This window comes from Magnolia sinica, chromosome 14, assembly GCF_029962835.1.
Source record: "Magnolia sinica isolate HGM2019 chromosome 14, MsV1, whole genome shotgun sequence".
Taxonomy (NCBI): Eukaryota; Viridiplantae; Streptophyta; class Magnoliopsida; order Magnoliales; family Magnoliaceae; genus Magnolia; species Magnolia sinica.
Window position 1 is genome coordinate 68,302,932 of NC_080586.1, and position 18,695 is coordinate 68,321,626.

Below are 18,695 nucleotides of genomic sequence, written 5' to 3' on the forward strand. Positions count from 1 at the left end.
TGGCCGCCCCAACTCCTCCCTAATCTCCCTCTCCCGCGCATGTCGTTCATCTTTTGACTTCACATTTTTTTTCAATATGGTTTTCATCTGTTCTCGCACATCCTTTGGGCACTTAGGGCAATCCACAACATTGCGATACCCTCCTGCTAAATGCTCCTTTAGGCGGGTTACCCTACCACTCCTCGATACATGGCCACATAAATCACAAATACTCCCGAATCGATTATCGGGAATGGGCCGACTGTACGTCCACCCTATATCAGGTTGTCTCCCTCCTCTTCCTCCCGACATATTTTACCCATAAAATAATATTGTATCTATCCATTGAGATTGGATAGAGTCAAAATCATATAGATCCACCACTCAGATGGGCCACACCACATGGAATAATGAGATTTGATGCCAACAATAAGTTAATAATTAGGGGCCATCCAATTAGTGGTCATCATTTGAACAGTTAACGGGTGGATGACATGGAGCATAACAATGAGTAGATTATGACCATTTGCACATTGTTCTTTGATCATGCACGCTGTACTCATGACAAGGATTCCTGCAAGTGGGGTTTGTCAACTCCACGTGCTGCTGTACCACGCACCACATGTGCCGGATGGCTCGAATGTCTGACCTACAATCGGATCTGGCAGGATGCAGCATGTAGATTCCGTGGTCCCATAATCAGTACAGCCTGCTCATCAGGTGGGCCACAATGTACCAAAACATTTCCTCGATTAGTGTGAAATTTTCCAAGGGTTCAGATTCAACATATGTCTGTATCCCACCTATTGAAAAGGAAAGACGGATTCTACACTCAGGACAACTCCAGGTAGGGTAGTTCCTCCTGATGGAGGGCTAGGATCTATCACACACGTGTACTGTTGGAAATTTTGTGGGCGTGCGTAGAGTTGGTAAAGTGATCCTCCAGTAAGGTAAAAGGTCAAAAGGAAATTGAGACAAATGGAAAGAGAAAGTGTAAGTATCCAATGCAAGCAAAATCATCAGTAAATTGACTCCTGTCCGTCATTCCAAATATCTCTCTAAACCAAAGCATCTCGTCCATACACGTGGCATTTTTATACAGTTGTCTAGAACGTCTAATTGGTTGTTTATCTCGTGGGTGGCCTGTCTTAGTTATTCAATCAGTGGCCTGCAAACGGACGGTGAAAAAAAAAAGTCGAGAGGAGAGCAACGGTTCATATCAAATTGGAAGAGCTAACGAAGATCTGTCTGCTTGGTTTGTCCAATCACAATGGGCCATGGATAATGTCCCATCTAGATGATGACCCACCATTTCAACAGTCGTGATTACCTAACACCGTTTGTCAGTTGTCACGTGCAAGATGAGGACATTCACATCCGTCGACCAGTTTGGAAATCTACATGGTATAATTTTTGTTTTAATTCACTGAAAGTGGGACCCACGATTTGGATGGTTTTGTGGGACCCGCCATGATATATTTGTTGTATCCGCACCGTTCATTCATTTGAAGATATCAATTTAGGGCAGGAGCTAAAGAACGATTCAAATCCAAGGCTCAAATGGACCCCACCATAGAACACAGTGGAGAGAGTGAAGTCCATTAAAATCTTCTAAAGCCCAGAAAACAGTGGATCTGACTCATTCTTTGTCTCATGCCTTAAAATGATATATATAAATGTATGGACGGTGTAGATACAACGCATACATCTTGGTGGGCCCCACAGAACTTGGTGCGCCACTTCAACAGTCTGGCTACGCGACCCGCCAATGCGCGGGGAGATGGATTGGCTACTCCCCCTGACACCGGCCTCATGGCTGGTGGTCGGTGCTTTGTGGGCCCCACCATAATGTATTTGTTTCATCCATTCCGTTCATCCATTTCTACAGATCATTTTAGGGATTGATACAATAAATCATAGGGATGAAAATCGAAGGTGGACCACACAAAAGGCAAACAATAATGATTGGATATCCACCATTAAAATCCTCCTAAGGCCCACTGTACTGTTTATTTGACATCCAATCTGTTGATTGGGTACTAAAGACCCAGATGAAGGGAAAAAAATAAATATCAGGTTGTTCCAAGGCTTTTATGGCTCCCACAGTGTTTTTAATGGTCAACGTTCATTCAACACTGTTTCCTGTAATGTGGTCCACTTGAGTTGTGGATATGGTTCAATTTAGGGCTCAATGCCTAAAATGATTAGTAAAAACGGATGGATGGCGTGGATAAACCACGTGTAATCACGGTGGGCCCAACAGAGTTTACTCAGTAAGATAAGAGCGTACTGAGTACGCAATCCAGCGTGAATGCCCGTCAATGACGGGGGCACGATGCATCACCAAGTTACGTGGGTCCCACCATGATGTATTTTTTATATCTACACCGTCTATACATTTGAAGAGATCATTTTATAGCATGAGCTAAAAAATGGCTCAGATCCAGAGCTCGAGTGGACCCCACCATAGAAATCAGTGGAGAAAGGTTTCAACGGTGGAAAGCATTTACCCCATCGGCGGGGAAGCAGATTGCATACTGAGTAACTCAGTATACTAAGCGTACTGAGTAAACTCTGTGGGATCCATTGTGATTTATCTATTTGATCCACACCGTTCATCCATTTTAAAAGTTAATTTCAATTCATATACCAAAAAAAATAAATTATATCTAAATATCAAATAGACCACACCACAGGAAATAGTGTGAAATGAGTGTCTACCATTGAAAATTTCTAGGGGCCACCAAAGTTTTGGATCAAGCTGATATTTTTTATTTCACTTCATCCAAGTCTTTTTTATCTTATGAACATGGTGGATGAGAAATAAATATCAATTTGGGCACTAGAAAGATTTCAACGGTCGAAATCACTATTCCCACTGTTTCCAGTGGTATGGTTCACTTGGGCTTTGTATATCCTTCAATTTTAGGCTCAACGTATAAAATTATGAGAAAAAACGTATGGACGGATTAGATAAACCGCACACATTCAAGGTGGACCACAACTGAGTTTACTCAGTACGATAAAAGCGTACTGAGTAACTAGTACGCAATCCTATTTCCATCCGCCGAAGCGGATTGCGCACTGTGTACGGAGTAAACTCTGTGAGGCCCACTGTCATTCATGCATTTTATCAAATCCGTCCATCCATTTTATCATATAATTTCATGTCTTTTGAAAGAAAAATTAATCATATCCAAGGCTCAAGTGGACCACACCACCTGAAACAGTTTGAATTGAAGTCTACCATTGAAAAGTTCTTAGGGGCCCACAGAAGTTTTAGATCAAGATGATATTTGTTTTTTCCAATCATCCATGTCTTTGTGATATTATGAACAGTTTGGATGACAAATAAACATAATTGGGGGCCTTATAAATATTTCAACGGTGGAAATCAATACTTCCACTATTTCCTTTGGTATGGTCTACTTGAGATTTTGATATACTTTATTTTTGGGCTCCACCCATAAAATGATCGGGAAAAACGGATGGACGGCGTGGATGAACTAGATGCTAAACAATGGGCCCTACAGAGTTTACTCAGTACGATAAGAGCGTACGTAACTCAGTACGCAACCCGATTTCCCCATCCACCCCTCTTTTCATCTTCCCTCTTCATTTTCACCTCCATGGCTCCATCCACTCAGTCCGATCCAGTTCGTCCCCTCAAATCTCGGCCCGGAAGGAACGGTGAGTCGATCCGGCCTGATTCCTTGCCGGAATCTCCGAGAAAGAGGGAAGATGAAGAAAATGGAAAGAAAATGGCACTTACCTGTCGAATGGCTCACCTCCGATCACTGATACAGCAGGTACCCTTCGATTTCTTTCTCTTTTTTTCTAATTCAAAATTTTTTTTTTGATTCTCCATTGCTTGGATCCGATTTTTATGGTGTGTGTGGGTGATTAGCTACAGTGGGACTCGTGAGTCCCCTGCAATCCACCCGTAACTATCCGTGCGTTGATGTCCGACAATAATGGAGAGGAAATGGTGCGATATCGTCGATATATCGTGCGATATCGCTGATAATATCGGCCGATATCTGGATTTGGGATTTTTTGGTATCTTCCGGAGGTTATCGCGGGTATATCGTCTCACAATGGTGCGATACCGATAATATCGGCCGATATATCGGCCAATAGTATCGATATTTGAAACACTGTTTATAGGTGAGGAGAGGCGATAGCGTAGAGGGATATTTCATGTTTAGTAAGAGCATATTGTAGTAGGATTTGGATCCCAAGAGGAATTTGTTTCCAAGGATATCGCGGATATCTTCTAAGTCCTTCGGCTATGATCTCAGGGAGATCCATGTTGTAATCAACTTTAGAAACCCTTGGCTGGGATTTTGGGTAGAGTTGGTCAAGGCCAGGTTGGAACTGGCGGAGGCGTATGGTAGGAAGCCGAGGTGGAGAATTTGAGGTGACCTATACAGCTACTCCAGAGGTTGGCTGGCCGACCTAGATTCTTTGGTGAATCGTGGTCGACCAATCCGCCGACCTGCCCTAAACTGTTGAGGCCAAGCTACTTCCCTGCTCAGGTTGGGGACAGGCTCAAGGTTTTTAACATGGCCGAGCTCGAACTCCTTTCCTGCTCGGACTGGGATCTTCATCATAACCATCGTCGAGTCAAGTAATTTTGCGATGCGCACAGATGTCTAACCTGACCTTATCTCATTGGCTGGTCCATTTTTACCCACAACATGCATCACCCCAATGCATACACTGTGTATGCAATATAGTTTTATATATAAACTCATATTGCAATTTATATATGAAATGATGAATGTTAACTATTATAGACCCTGCATGAGTAGTGTTATATTATAACTAAATCAATAAGGGTATAAATCTTCAATTGTATATATAAAATTATAAATTTACACTAACTTAATGAATAGTAAGAACAAAGAGCACTAATTTGGGTCACTAAATATAGCGATTTGGATCGCAAATGACCATAATCTGGAATGCTCGTTCCGGAACACAAAAAGTGGGGGATCGCATTTTAGGTAACATTGGATCAATGTGTAATGCATGGCCATTATTTTTCGATGTCCAGAAAATCAGGCTGCCTCATGTACGAACCATCTGGACCATTGGCGTTGTTTCCAATGAGTGAGGGTCCTATCCAACAAATACCCCGTAGAACTATCTTTTCCAGGTAGCTTTATGAAATAGAATGAAAATAAATCCTTTAAGGATGGAATCCAAATGGTGTCTTATATTCCAGTAAAAAATCTGTACAAAAGATTCACTCTTTTGTTCATAATCCTGGACCACCTATTGTTTGATTGGAATGACATTGAGACCAACACCATCACCAACATTGCCTTCATTTCCAACTTCACTAAGCATCCTTCCATTTTCGAATCTGTTCACACAAAGTATGAGTTGATCTGCTGTCTGGATCAGGGTCTGCATTGCTTTAATTAGTAGTAGATTCAGTAGGTGGGCAGCCAATTGTTCTACTTACTCTCAAGTCAAGGCTTTCAGAGGCATTTTGTCAAAAATCCCTATTCATTAATAGATGAGATCCCCTTTTTTTTTAATTGAAAAGGGAGATTTTATTACAAAGAGCAGAAAAACACAATGAACTTTTTAGGGAATGGATATTGAGAACCGACAAGGAGACAGGTTCAGGAGACACCCATCCTTTGTAATAGAGTCTGCATAGGGATTAACATCCCTAGGCACATTCTCAAACTCAACCCTTAGTTACACCGGACAACTTAACACACTGATGCACTGTTGATAAGGAAAGCTCGCTTCAAGTGAGCAAAGCATTTTCTTGGAACCCAAGTAACAACATTCCTAGAATCACTTTTGACAATAAAGGACCACATTTTTCTTGGAGCCCAAGCAACAACATTCCTAGAATCACTTTCAACAATAAGGGACCAGAAAAGTGATCCTTAAATAGAAGGTTCTCACCTTGACTGCATCATCTCTAGGAAGCCCATATCACTAAATCCTATCGAGCATGGAAAGGGCAACTTAATCTCACATGATTGGCGCATATTACCCCACTGATTCTCACATTTCTAGAGTTCCCTAAAGAGCTCCCATCGACATTTAATTTCAACCAACTAGGACAGCTGCCATCGACATTTAATTTCAACCAACGAGGACAATGGGCCACTGCATGGACCTCTTGAGGTTCGGAAAGCTGACCTGCATGACCTTAAGTCCAATCATTTTGGAAGCCAACAATTCTCACACCTTTGCACTATTTAGTTATATTTACCCAAACAACAAGAAATCACTCAATATTTTCTCTCATCACCTGATAGAACCTAGAGCAACTGTTGAAGATTCTACCACCCTTTTCCTTCCAAATACCCCACATAATTGTAAAAGGTAGCAAGGACTATTCCCTAAGCTTGAAGGGACCACCGGACCATCTAGTCATAAGATCTGCCACCAAATAAGCAAACGGGATGCGGAAGAGATGAAGGAAGAAGGCCCAGATTTCCCAAGTCGCATCACATCACAGTGAAGAAAAATGTTGTTCACAGACTCATATTACTTGCAACGCATATGACACATGTTAGCAACAAAAAAGTTCCTTCTTGGCAGATAATTTTATATCAAAATCCCTAAAATTCCTTTCAAAAATCAAGATCAATGCCAGTTTGTGCTGCAAGACTACAAACAATCTCTTACAAGAATATGGAGGTATAGATGAATGAAATGTGCTGCGAGACAGACTCCCTAACCAAAGATCCTCTCCCAACAAATTCTGTCACCCAAACAAATCCCAAGCCTCACACCTTTGTCAAAACACTTCTCCTACCCCTCTTGACTCCTCCCCAAACTTGAATGTAGCCTTCTAATATGTAAGAACCTCTCCCTCTCACAACACCTCCCAAATCGATGACATTCTCTTTGAACTAATGACTTGCTCTTCACACCTAACTGTCAAATTGTTATAAAATAGGGGTTTGATTGTCAAATAAATTATCTAAATTCACGCTTAGACCCAAGAAAAATATTCAAAATTCCACCAACAGGAGAGCAATGGAGGCATAAACACCAAACAAGATGTAAACATCACATCTGGACATTAATGCTCTCGCCAACAATATGAGAGAACTCCTTATGAAAAAGTCAACAAAAAAATATTTCAGTGTCATGATCAATAAAGGCCCTCTTAACAATGTATGTAAACCCCGAAGAATAATTAAACCCAAGGATCTATCTTATCCTTATTCAAGTCTCAGACCTTGATTAACTCTAAACAAGCCGGAGAAGTCCCTATCCTTTCATCATTATCTTGGGGTCGGTTCCTTGGATCTTCTTCCACCATTCCAGTCTACCAAGGAAAAATACTTATCCAAATGATAAAAGCTTTAAAATGATGAACATTTCTAACAATAGCCAATCACTGCACGTACTGTAGAGTTATAGGAGGACACTATTAACGCATTACACTGTTATCACATGTTACTGTGATCAATGTTCGAACTATCGGTATCGCGTTACGTATCGCACCCTTGGGATACAGAGACATGTCAGTTATCGCATGGGATATATCGGTTGTATCGCGTGATGTATCGTTGTTGTTGGAAACATGGGGAAACATTAGAAATTGGTCGAATTTTTCAACAAAATTTCAGTGATTGTTAAAAAAGACATCAATACACACTTACAAATCAAAACATTACAAAAAACAAGTGCACATAATAGGTTTTCTTTGTATAGGGTCCTAATCTATGCGTTGTCTAACCGAATTGATGTAAGTATATTCAAAGTCTATTCAAATAATTTATAAATGTAAGAAGGCGTGTGGAAACACAAGCAATACATTCAAAAGCAAAAGAAGAATCACTAGATAAGGTTACATACATGTTTGATTTTGATTTTTTTTTTTTCAATTTTCCGCAACTCAATCCTTCTCCTCCAAATTTGAAATCAAAGTTTCCAATCCATGATTTTTCATGCCATGCAAAACATGAAAAATCATAGATTTGTAACAATTTGAGACTGATTTAACATGATATATATATATATATATATAAGGATCAAAAATTAAAAAATGCTCACCGGATTGAACATGTGTGATATATCCCACTAGTGTGTTTCGTATCACGCAGGTGGGATACAAGATATATCGTGGGTTATATCGGCCGATATCGTCGATATTTAAAACACTGACTATGATCAAACGATATCGCATAGATACGCTCTTTTGTGGAAATTGGTGATTGGTCCCCCATCAATCATGTGATTAGGTGGGACCCACCTCTGGCCCGCACATGGTCTGTGGTTAGCCATTGGGCTACATCAGTTTACAACTGATAAGTATAATCATATCATATATATTCGGGAACTGAAATTGCAAGTTGGTTTTGTAGCTCAGTTGGTATGCCACACTCTAAATCTCATATAGCTAGCTGGTCTAGAGAATAAAAACTGAGTAGATCTGGTCTAACAGTCTTGGGAAATCCCTTGATCTCAGTCGAATGTCGAAGTCACCACTCCATTTATTGAAGAACCCCTGCATATACATTCATGCTTCTCTAAATAATCAGAATTAGCTATAAGATAGAAAACAACATAAACTTCAATCCAAGGCACAAAAAAGTGGACAATAAATTCAAAGAAGGTGGGGGTTGCAGAACTAAGCATTCTAGTCTTTCAATTCTAGCAGTTTAAGTTCTGATTTGGGGTACCCCAGAATGAGAGTGGAATCGAATGCACATCAAGCCCATGAACATTTTGCAGCAGCGGAGCCATCTGGCACACATCCCAGATAACGCGTATGGTGGGACACAGCCAACCGCAAAAAGTGACACGAAGGGGAACTGAGTGATAATGGGTCAGACCACCCGTTATCATCCAATCCTCACACTGCATCTGCGACAAATGTGTGATCCCCCACTCATCTTTAGGTGCATCCAAACTGACCCTAAACATTTCCACCATGCATGTGAGCCAACGAATCTAAATGCACCGAACATCAAAACCCAGTAAATTCCAACTCTCCAATAGACTAAATCTGATGAGTCAACTAATGAAACATATCATCTGCCATCATTCAATATCTATTTTCCAATCCCTACAATTGAAATCTACATTAGATTGAAATCTACGTTAGATTTCTATCTACAAAAATCACAAGAACTAGAATGGTGAGTCGTTTGGCAACCAGAAATTGGGGCTGGATTTGGTTTCCAAATCCAACCAAATCCAAAAGACCTCTATTCTTCCTTTTTGGCAGCCTCTTTTTTGGATTTCAAGTCACTTTTGCTTCCTTTTGAAACGCTGGGTTGCAAAATCCAAGGATTCCGAATCCAATCCAACAGTGATTTTTCAAACTGTTCCCTTTGATGTGGGCCACCTGACATTTGGAATGGCCTTATTTTTGGCGTGTCCATGCATCCTGATCAGACACATATTCTCAATGGATTGGATGGTGTATAAAAAAGGAAAGTGGGCCCCACAGGTAATCTTGAAGGTATTTAATGGTGTGCATCCAAACTGTTCCCTCTGGTGTGGCCCACCTGAGTATTTGATTGGGCTGATTTTTGGCCGCCAAAGAAAACATGAGAGGACGCACATGATAAACGGATTAGATGTCATTTCCACATCAAAATGGGCCCCATAAAAAATTAGCTTCCACAAATCCAGGCAGCTGAACACGACATCAAGAAATCCAGAGATTTCAAAATCCAAATCCAACCCACCAAAAAACCCCTGAATTTAACAAATGAGAAATGATATTCACACCCTCACATTTTATGCCTAAGCTTCTGTTTGGTTGCACCAAAAATCAAGAAATATCTTGACATTCATTATCAAAGTCTCATTTTGTGCAGAATATCATGATATTTGGTGCAACCAAACGCTCCTTAAACTAGAATAACTGTTGCAAACGCATTTGAAAAAGAGAAAAAAAGGAGTGCATGAATCAAAATAGAGGGTCTAAGTATCATAAAATGCCAAAAGAAAAGAACCCATTAAAATATATATAAAATCCTACAAAGAAAATCAAGAGATAAAGATAAAGACAGAGATAGAGATAGAGAGAGAAGGATTCTACCATCAGCTTTAGCTGAATGAGAAAGAAATAGAATGGAAGGAATGAGGAAGAGAGAAAAGAGGAGGAGTCGGAAGTGAGGAGCCATTGCTGTTGTTGAAATCTGGTAGAGGAAAACAGACATGAGACGACATTGCCTTTTAACATCAAGGTTTGTTGATACATCCCCACGTATTCGAAGTACGATACATCGCAACTGTATCTGTTGAATTCCAGGTCCTGTCCCAATTGTTTATCTAACGAAATACAGCTATGAAGTTGGCTAAATAAAATAAATTCAAGATTGAAAAGTTCTATACGTTTAAATCAATGGCCCGCGAATCAATAGTCGATCATACGGTCCAGATTCAACGGGAAAAGTTAATTAATTGGAGAGTTTCACCAATGGTCTGGATCACCGGACGCGACCCAACGTGTGGGATGTACTGGAGCATGCCTCTGTAGCATCCCTATCTTCTTTATCGATTGGGTTTTTTTAATGTTAATGGCCTCAAGGCATGAGGTACCAATGTTTTAGCCTTCTCTGTATAAAACATAGTTCTATAATCTCAAGTGCATTTTCTGCCTTTTTTATGACAAAAATGTCTCTCCTTCGTATAGCGGTAGTTTTATTTCCGGAGATGAAAAGACTTTTCGAATAGCCAATTGCCAATCCCACTAAACCATAAATGAGTATACTCTTTGGTCGGTCTAATTCGTTCATTTTAATCAAACAACTGTGAACTATATAAAAGGTGTTTTCTGTTTTTGAAAAAAAGTTCTTTGTAGCTCACAATGGTATTACCATCGTTAGTTAATTCAAAATTATTTCCTTTGATGTAGTCCATCTGTGATGAGTTTTACCCTCAAACTTTGGCTGATGACATGAAATTAAAATTCATTTTATGTAAATAATTTGAATTTGCTTCATGACAGGTCAATAGGCCCCATATAAAATGTGGAATGGGTTCTTATGGTGGGCCATTGTTGAAGGAAGGCCGTTTGGCAGTTTCCTTCATTTTTTTTTCATGGTAAGAAACCACATGAAACTCTATGGACCGAAAAATGAAAGTTTTTTTAAGTTATCCGACTACATTCTCCAATGTAGAAGTTATGACGTCCAAATATAGGTTTTTTTGTATGTTGTATTTGTTTTTTTTGGTGGGTATCAATTGTCGGGGTTTGTAAAAGGGATGAAGGTGTTCTTGTTCCCTTTATAGTTTATTTTATTTATTTTTTAATATGAATTATGAGAGTTTGTTAAAGGGATGAGGGTGTAGAAGAGTGATGCAATTGATGAAATTTTGTAATGGAAGAATGCTGTAATAAATGAATTTTGTAATGGAAAAATGTTACAATGAATTAATATAATAAATGTTAGAATGAATTAATGTTGTAATGGATTAATTTTTGTAGTTGAAGAATGTTGTGATGGAAGAATGATATAATGGATAAATGTTGTAGGGCAGATCACCAATATTCATTGTGGATCGCCAATACTCGCTATGGGTCGTCGATCCCACAAAAACTGTCATAACTCCCTTATTATAGGTTTAATTAGAATGATATCGTGTATGTTAGAAAGATAATTTGATAAAATCTCAAATAGCTTTGTAATTATCTCATCTAAACACCATTTGATAGCCCAAAAATAGGCTCGAAGTTCATCATGGAATGAATTGTTGATATTCATTGTGGGTCACCAATCCCATGAAAATGGTCATAACTCCCTCATCACAGGTCCGATTGGGGTGATCTTATTATCACTAGAAATATAATTTGATGAACTTTCAAATGACTTTAGAATAATCTCAGATATCATTTGATAGCCCAAAAGTGGGACCGAAGCTCATCATGTCATGGATCGCCAATACTCACTATGGATCGTCGATCTCATGAAAACGCCCATAACTCCTTCGTTATAAGTCTGATTTAGGTGATCTTGTGCTTGTTGGAAAAATAATCTGACGACATTTCAAATAAATTTAGAATCATCTCATTTAGACACCACTTGACAGTCCAAAAGAAGGATATTCAATACTGTCTATGGATCTCCAATACTATTTGTTGATCACTGATAATGTCTGTAGATTGCCGATATTGTCTGTGGAACTCTGTTGTGCATTTTTTACAGGATTCCCATTAATTTAAATCCAGAGATATTTGCTATACAGTTTTAATAACATCATCTTTAAGCTTAGTATAAGAATCTTTGTTGTGCATTTTCGATAGGATTACCTTTACTAAATGAAATAAAGGTGCTGAGAAGCGGTCTAGATGTCCCGGTCATATTAAAGAGAAAGAAGATGGCTTTAAAACCAACCACAAGGATATTATTTTTTTAGACGGACAAAGAAAAATGATTAGTATAAGAATTTCATGTATTTTCCATGATTTTATACTTATATTTACTCGTAAGTGTCATTCATGAGGTGAATTGTTCGTATGAGTGTTGTGTATTTTTCAATGGTATTAATATACTTATTCTTTTATTCGTTTATTATTGTTCTTATGTTTTAATGAGTGTGAATTTGGATGAAAGTCCCATACCAGGAGTGCGGTTGGGGATTACGGATCGCACATACAATTATAGTGCCCCAGGTGCGATCTTAACACTCCAACTGAGGTAATTCTAAATTCATTTAAAATTTCATAAAATTATCCTTTCAACGAGCATAAGATGACTCTAATCGGAACTATATAGGGGAGTTATGATCATTTTCATGGGATTGATAACCCATAGTGAGTTTCGGTATCCATGCCATAATGAACGTTGGGCCTACTTTTTTGCCATTAAATGGTATTCAAATGATATGATTCTAAAGTTATTTGGAAGTTAATCAAATTATCTTTACAAAAAACATAAGATCACCCTAATCAGACCTATACCAATGGAGTTATAATCGTTTTTGCGGGATCGACAACCCATAGTGAGTATCAATAATCAATGACATCATAAACTTTGTGCCCACTTTTAGGCTATTAAATGGTATCTAAATTAGATGATTCCAAAATCATTTTAGAATTCATCAAATTATATTTTCAACAAGCATAAGATCACCCCAATCGGACCTATTAAGAGAGAGTCATGATCATTTTCGTGAAATCAACGACCATAGTAAGTATCAACGATTCATGCTATGATGAACTTTGGTATATCAAATGATGTTTAAATGAGGTGATTCCAAAATTATTTGAAAGTTCATCAAATTATCTTTCCAACGACGATAAGGTTACTCTAATCGGACTTGTAATAATGGAGTTATGACCATTTTCTTGGGATCGGTGACCCATAGTGAGTATCGATGATCCATGCCATAGTAAAGTTTGAGTCTATTTTTAGGTTATTAAATGATGTCCAAATGAGATTACTCCAAAGCTATTTGAAAGTTCATTAAATTATGTTTTCAATGAGTATAAGATCACCCCAATCATACCTGTAACAAGGGAGTTATGACAATTTTCATGGGATTTATGACCCTTAGTGAGTATCGGCAATCCACAGTGAATATCGACGATTTACAATACAACATTTATCCATTACAATAATCTTCAATCTCAACATTCATCCATTATAATATTCACCCATTACAGTATTAATCCATTGGAACGTTCGTCCATTACAATAATAATTTATTATAACATTCATTCATTTCATAAACTCCCACTATTCATACCCGATAAAATAAAATAAAAAAACTATAAACGGAATCATCACACCCTCCTCCCATTTACAAACTCCTATCATTCATACCCAACAAAAAAAGACAAAAAACAACTATAAAGGGGGACCACTATACCCTCTTCTATTTCATAAACTTCCACATTAATAACCACATAAAATACAAAAGCCATTATTATCCTAACTTAAACATACTTTTAGACGTCATAGCTTCTATGTCAGAGAGTGTGTCACGCCCCGAAAATCGAAACCCGAGTTGGCTAGACACGAACCCGAATTTCAGGACTATGAGTTGTATTTAAATAAAATATATCGCAACCCATATTATTTCATGCATATTCAAGGCAATCAGAACAACTAAAAAGGATACTAATCACTGTCATTCAATATTGTCCACTAATCAATCCTTAAATTTTTAATTACATTGACATTCAAAAATAAATAATAACAACATACATTAAATTTTAATTAATTTCTAAATAAACAAATATAAAAGTCTTTAATCTTGCTCAACCTGTTCTTCATATACAAACCCTGCAAAACAGTCTATATGGGTGTGAGCGCGACGACTCGTAGGGTCAAATCATTCCCAAAATTGAAAACTTTATGTTAACACCAATATAACCCAATAAAATAAATAAAATCAATTACGAGTATTAAATTAGCATTTTACTTGATAATAATAACAATTTGTATTTCATAATAACAAAATAAGATAATATAGTCATCTAAAATCTTTTTTAGTTCAATCCAGGGCAGAGCACCCGTGTGTGTTGATCCTTTTAGGGAGGACCCTCGGCAGAGCACCGATGTTGATCATTTTAGGGAATGACCCTCGGCAGAGCACCTAATGAATAGACTTTTAGGGTAAATACCGAGCGCAGAGTACCCGTGTGTGTTGATCCTTTTAGGGAATCACCCAGGGCAAAGCACCCGTGCCGATCCTTTGGCGTATGACCCTGGGCAGAGTACCCGTACTGTGCTGATCCTTCCGGGAATGACCCTGGGCAGAGCACCCATAAAAATATAATGATCCTTTTAGGGCAGAGCACCCATAAATTCAAATACATTATTCATCAAGTAATAATAAGGAATTAATTGCAATTTGAGTACATAACGATAATTAATTGAAATCAATTAATAACTCAAATAAATTACCTTTATACTATGCAATTAAGAATCAAATAAAATAATCTGCAACTAATGATAATAATCAAATAAATTGAACACATAACAAATAATCAAATCAATCTATATATTAACCTAAAATTTCCAACAGGGAAGATCACCTACCTGGTGTGTCGAGTGGAGGTTACATGGCATAGTTTGAACGTAGGTTGGAGATGGATCCAATGTACAATTGAGATTTCCTGATTTATAGGTTGGGTCAAAAATGAAAAGAGAAATGTGAAAAAATCGGAGATGTTTCAATCTGCGTGGATTGCATTTTGGAAGCCTTCTAAATCCCTTGCTGCAACGGAAGCTAGGTGGGTCCAACGAGATGTTTGTGAGAAATCCATTCCGTCCAGCTACTTTGTCGGGTCGTAATAATACATGATTCTAAAGGTAAGGTAAGTCTCACTTCCACTCGGCAATGGGCATGGGCTCCAATAGGCCTGGGGGTCGGTGGTGCTCGGCCTTGACTTGTTGACACGTGAGGCATCGGGACACATACTCTGCTATTTCCTTCTTCATGTTGTCCCACCAATAATTTCGCTTCAGATCCTGGTACATTTTGGTACTACCAGGATGCAGCGCTAACTTGGAGTTATGAGCAGCATTTAGGACTTCTCCTCGTAGTCCTTGAAGGCTTTTAACACAAAGGCGGCCTTGGTACCGCAATCCCTCATCGGTGCCTACTCTCCACTCGGTCTTCCCAACATTCTTTGCTCTTTCCCTCATTTTCTTCAATAGCTCATCGCCCTCCTGGGCTTCAATGATTTTGCTGTCAATCATTGGCTGGGCTTGAATGTGGGCTATGAACTCATATAGTTCCTCCACCATTAGCTTCATGTTGAAGTCCCGCACAAAATTCACCATGTCTCACTCCCTCACCATGAGCGGGGCCGCAAATTCGATTGTCTTTTTACGGCTCAAGGCGTCCGCCACCAGGTTCGCCTTGCCAGGATGATATGAGACATCAAACTTGAAGTCTTTCAACGTCTCCATCCAGCGACGTTGTCTCATATTCAGGTCCTTCTGGGTGAAGATGTACTTGAGGCTCTTATGATCAGAGAAGAGCTCAAACTCCTCACCATTGAGATAATGTCTCCATATCTTCAATGCGAAAACTACCGTCGCAAGCTCGAGGTCATGTGTAGGGTAGTTCTCCTCATGCTTCTTTAGTTGTCGAGACGCATATGCAATTGCCTTGTCTTTTTGCATCAGTACACAACCCAAGCCCACGCGAGAGGTGTCGGTGTATACAGTGTACTTGATCCCTTGTTCAGGTAACACGAGCACAAGTGCTGACATCAGTTTATCCTTCAACTCTTGAAAGGCCGCCTCTGCCTCCTCATTCCATGCAAATTTGAGATCCTTCTGGTAAGCTGGGATAGCGGTCGGGCTATCTTCGAAAAGTCCTTAATGAACCTTCGATAATAGCCGGCGAGACCGAGAAAATTTCGCACTTCCGTAACCGACTTCGGTTGCTTCCAATCTTGCACCGCCGCCACCTTGGCGAGATCTACGGATATTCCTTCCTTTGATACTACATGTCCTAGGAATTTGACCTCCTCCTTTCAGAAGGCGCATTTCTTAAATTGTGCAAATAGTCGATTTTTCTCTAGGGTCTCGAAGACTGCCCTTAAATATTCTCCATGCTCTTCACGACTCTTTGAATAAATCAATATGTCGTCGAAAAACACGATGACGAATCTATATAAGAATGACCTAAGAATTCTGTTCATGAGATCCATGAACACCGCTGGGGCATTGGTGAGCCCAAACGACATCACTAGGAACTCTTAATGGCCAAAACAGGTCCTGAAGGCCGTTTTCTGAATATCCTCATCCCTAACTCGCAGCTGATGGTACCCTGATTGTAGATCGATCTTTGAGAAATATTGAGCACCCCTCAACTGGTCGAATAAATCATCGATTTTGGGCAACGGGTACTTGTTCCGAACCGTCACTTGGTTCAATCTCCTGTAATCCACACATAGTCGTAAGGAGCCGTCCTTCTTCTTTACAAATAAGACCGGGGCTCTCCATGACGATACACTAGGTCGGATGAAGCCTGACTCTAGCAAATTGTTGATTTGAGTCCGCAATTCTTTCATCTCACAAGGGGACATGCGGTAAGTAGGCAAGGAGATGGGCTTCGCACCCGTGAACCAGATCGATCGTGAAATCTATCTCACGTCAAGGTGGAAGTCCAGGTGTGGTCTTAAACACGTACCAAAAATCTTGGACCACGGGTGTGTCCATTATTGAGGGTCCATTATAACCCTCCTCCAATGAAACATAACACAAAATTCTTTCTTGTTGGCTGACCTGGAATGGGAATGTGAAGGGAACTTCGTCGCCCTCATATATTTTCACCGTCCTTGTTTCACAATCAATTTCCGCCCTTCATCGGTGTCAACCAGTCCATACCAAGGATGACGTCGTAATGGAAAACCTTAATTGCAATTAGATCAACGAGTACCACCTTGCCCCCCAAGTCTATGGGGCAATTACAACACATCCTCGTCGCTTCAGAAATGGTTCCGGCAGCGGCAATGATTCTCACCCCTACGATAGGAGCGAGGCGCAGCCCTAAGCGCTTGATGATTGCATGCGATACAAGGGAAATAGTAGCTCTAGTGTCCACTAGCAGGAATATGGGAGTACTTTGAACGTGGGCCGTCACCTCGAAGGCCGTAAGATTAGGAATAAATGCATCTTGGCCATCGGCCGCTAAGGCATGCACCCGTGCCTGTTGTGGGAAGTTCAGCTGCTGCATAGGTCGTTGTGGCGGCCTAACTTGAGGTGGTGGTGGACGACAAAACTGCTGACTAGGCCCCATTGCCCGTAGGGGCGAAATCTGCAAGGCCTGCTGTGGGGGCTTATTGTTGCGTTGTGGCGGTGTGAAGCCGAAGTTTCTCATCCTCGTAAAATAGTAGGGCTCAGAGTGTCCCGCTCTCCTACAGTAAGTACATATCTGGGCCGGTCGTGTAGAAGGGGCCGGTGTGGCGGCTAGTCGGGATGGTGAACTAGGGCGCGCCCTTTTTCCTGCAAAAGAGAAGGACGGTCCCTCCACCCTGTTTCATGGCCCTAACTGTGAACGGTTTTGGGCGACTCGCTCCTCATCCTGCTCCACCCGTATGGACATCTCGACAAGCTCGACGTATGTCCTGATGCTGGCACAACACATCTTGGAGCGAATACTACTCCTCAACCCTGCCGTGAACCTTCTCATCTTGATCGCTTTGTTGGCGATCATCTCGGAAGCGTAGCGGGAAAGTTCCGTAAACGGTTCTCATATTGAGCCACGCTCATCCCCCCTTGTTGGAGGTGGAGAAATTCATTTTTCCTCTCATGCTGATACGACTAAGGGATATACTTCTCATTAAAGAGGGCCTTGAATGCCTCCCACGTCCATATGTGGTTCTCAGGAATGGATCAGGGGACACTCTCCCACCACAGGTCCGCCTCCTTCCCAAAGGGATATGAGATGAGTTCGACGTTCTCTGCTTAAGAACAGTGGAGAGGTTGCAGTAGCTTGGTGACTCGGTTGAGCTAGTATTCCGCTTCCTCTGGGCGGTGAGTGCTGGCAAAAGTAGGTGGCCTATGCCTCTGGAACCGCTCATATAGGTTGTTTGTGTTGGTCGCTGGCGCGGCCATGATAGGTGGTTCCGATTGCGGTATGCCCAAATTCTGGGCCATAACCCCCATCATAATGGCCATCATTTGTTGTTGTTGCATATTTGTGGGCATCATTTGCTGTTGTTGTTGCATAAGAAGTAACATTTGGTCCATTCAGTCCATGGCCTATGGCGTAAGAGGTATGGGCGCTGCGGCTTGCGGTGGCGG

The 18,695-nt window shown here is 40.3% G+C and overlaps 1 protein-coding gene across 1 annotated transcript in view; it reads right to left on the reverse strand.

The window, feature by feature from the left end:
• The window catches only part of LOC131226068 (uncharacterized GPI-anchored protein At5g19250), a 36,904-nt gene extending 26,722 nt beyond the window's left edge, over nt 1–10,182 (reverse strand). Inside the window, exon 1 of the mRNA XM_058221741.1 lies at nt 10,022–10,182. Coding sequence (XP_058077724.1) covers nt 10,022–10,142 — 121 coding nt within the window. The 5' untranslated portion in view covers nt 10,143–10,182. The remainder of the gene's footprint in view (nt 1–10,021) is intronic.
• Between the last annotated feature and the right edge of the window lie 8,513 nt (nt 10,183–18,695).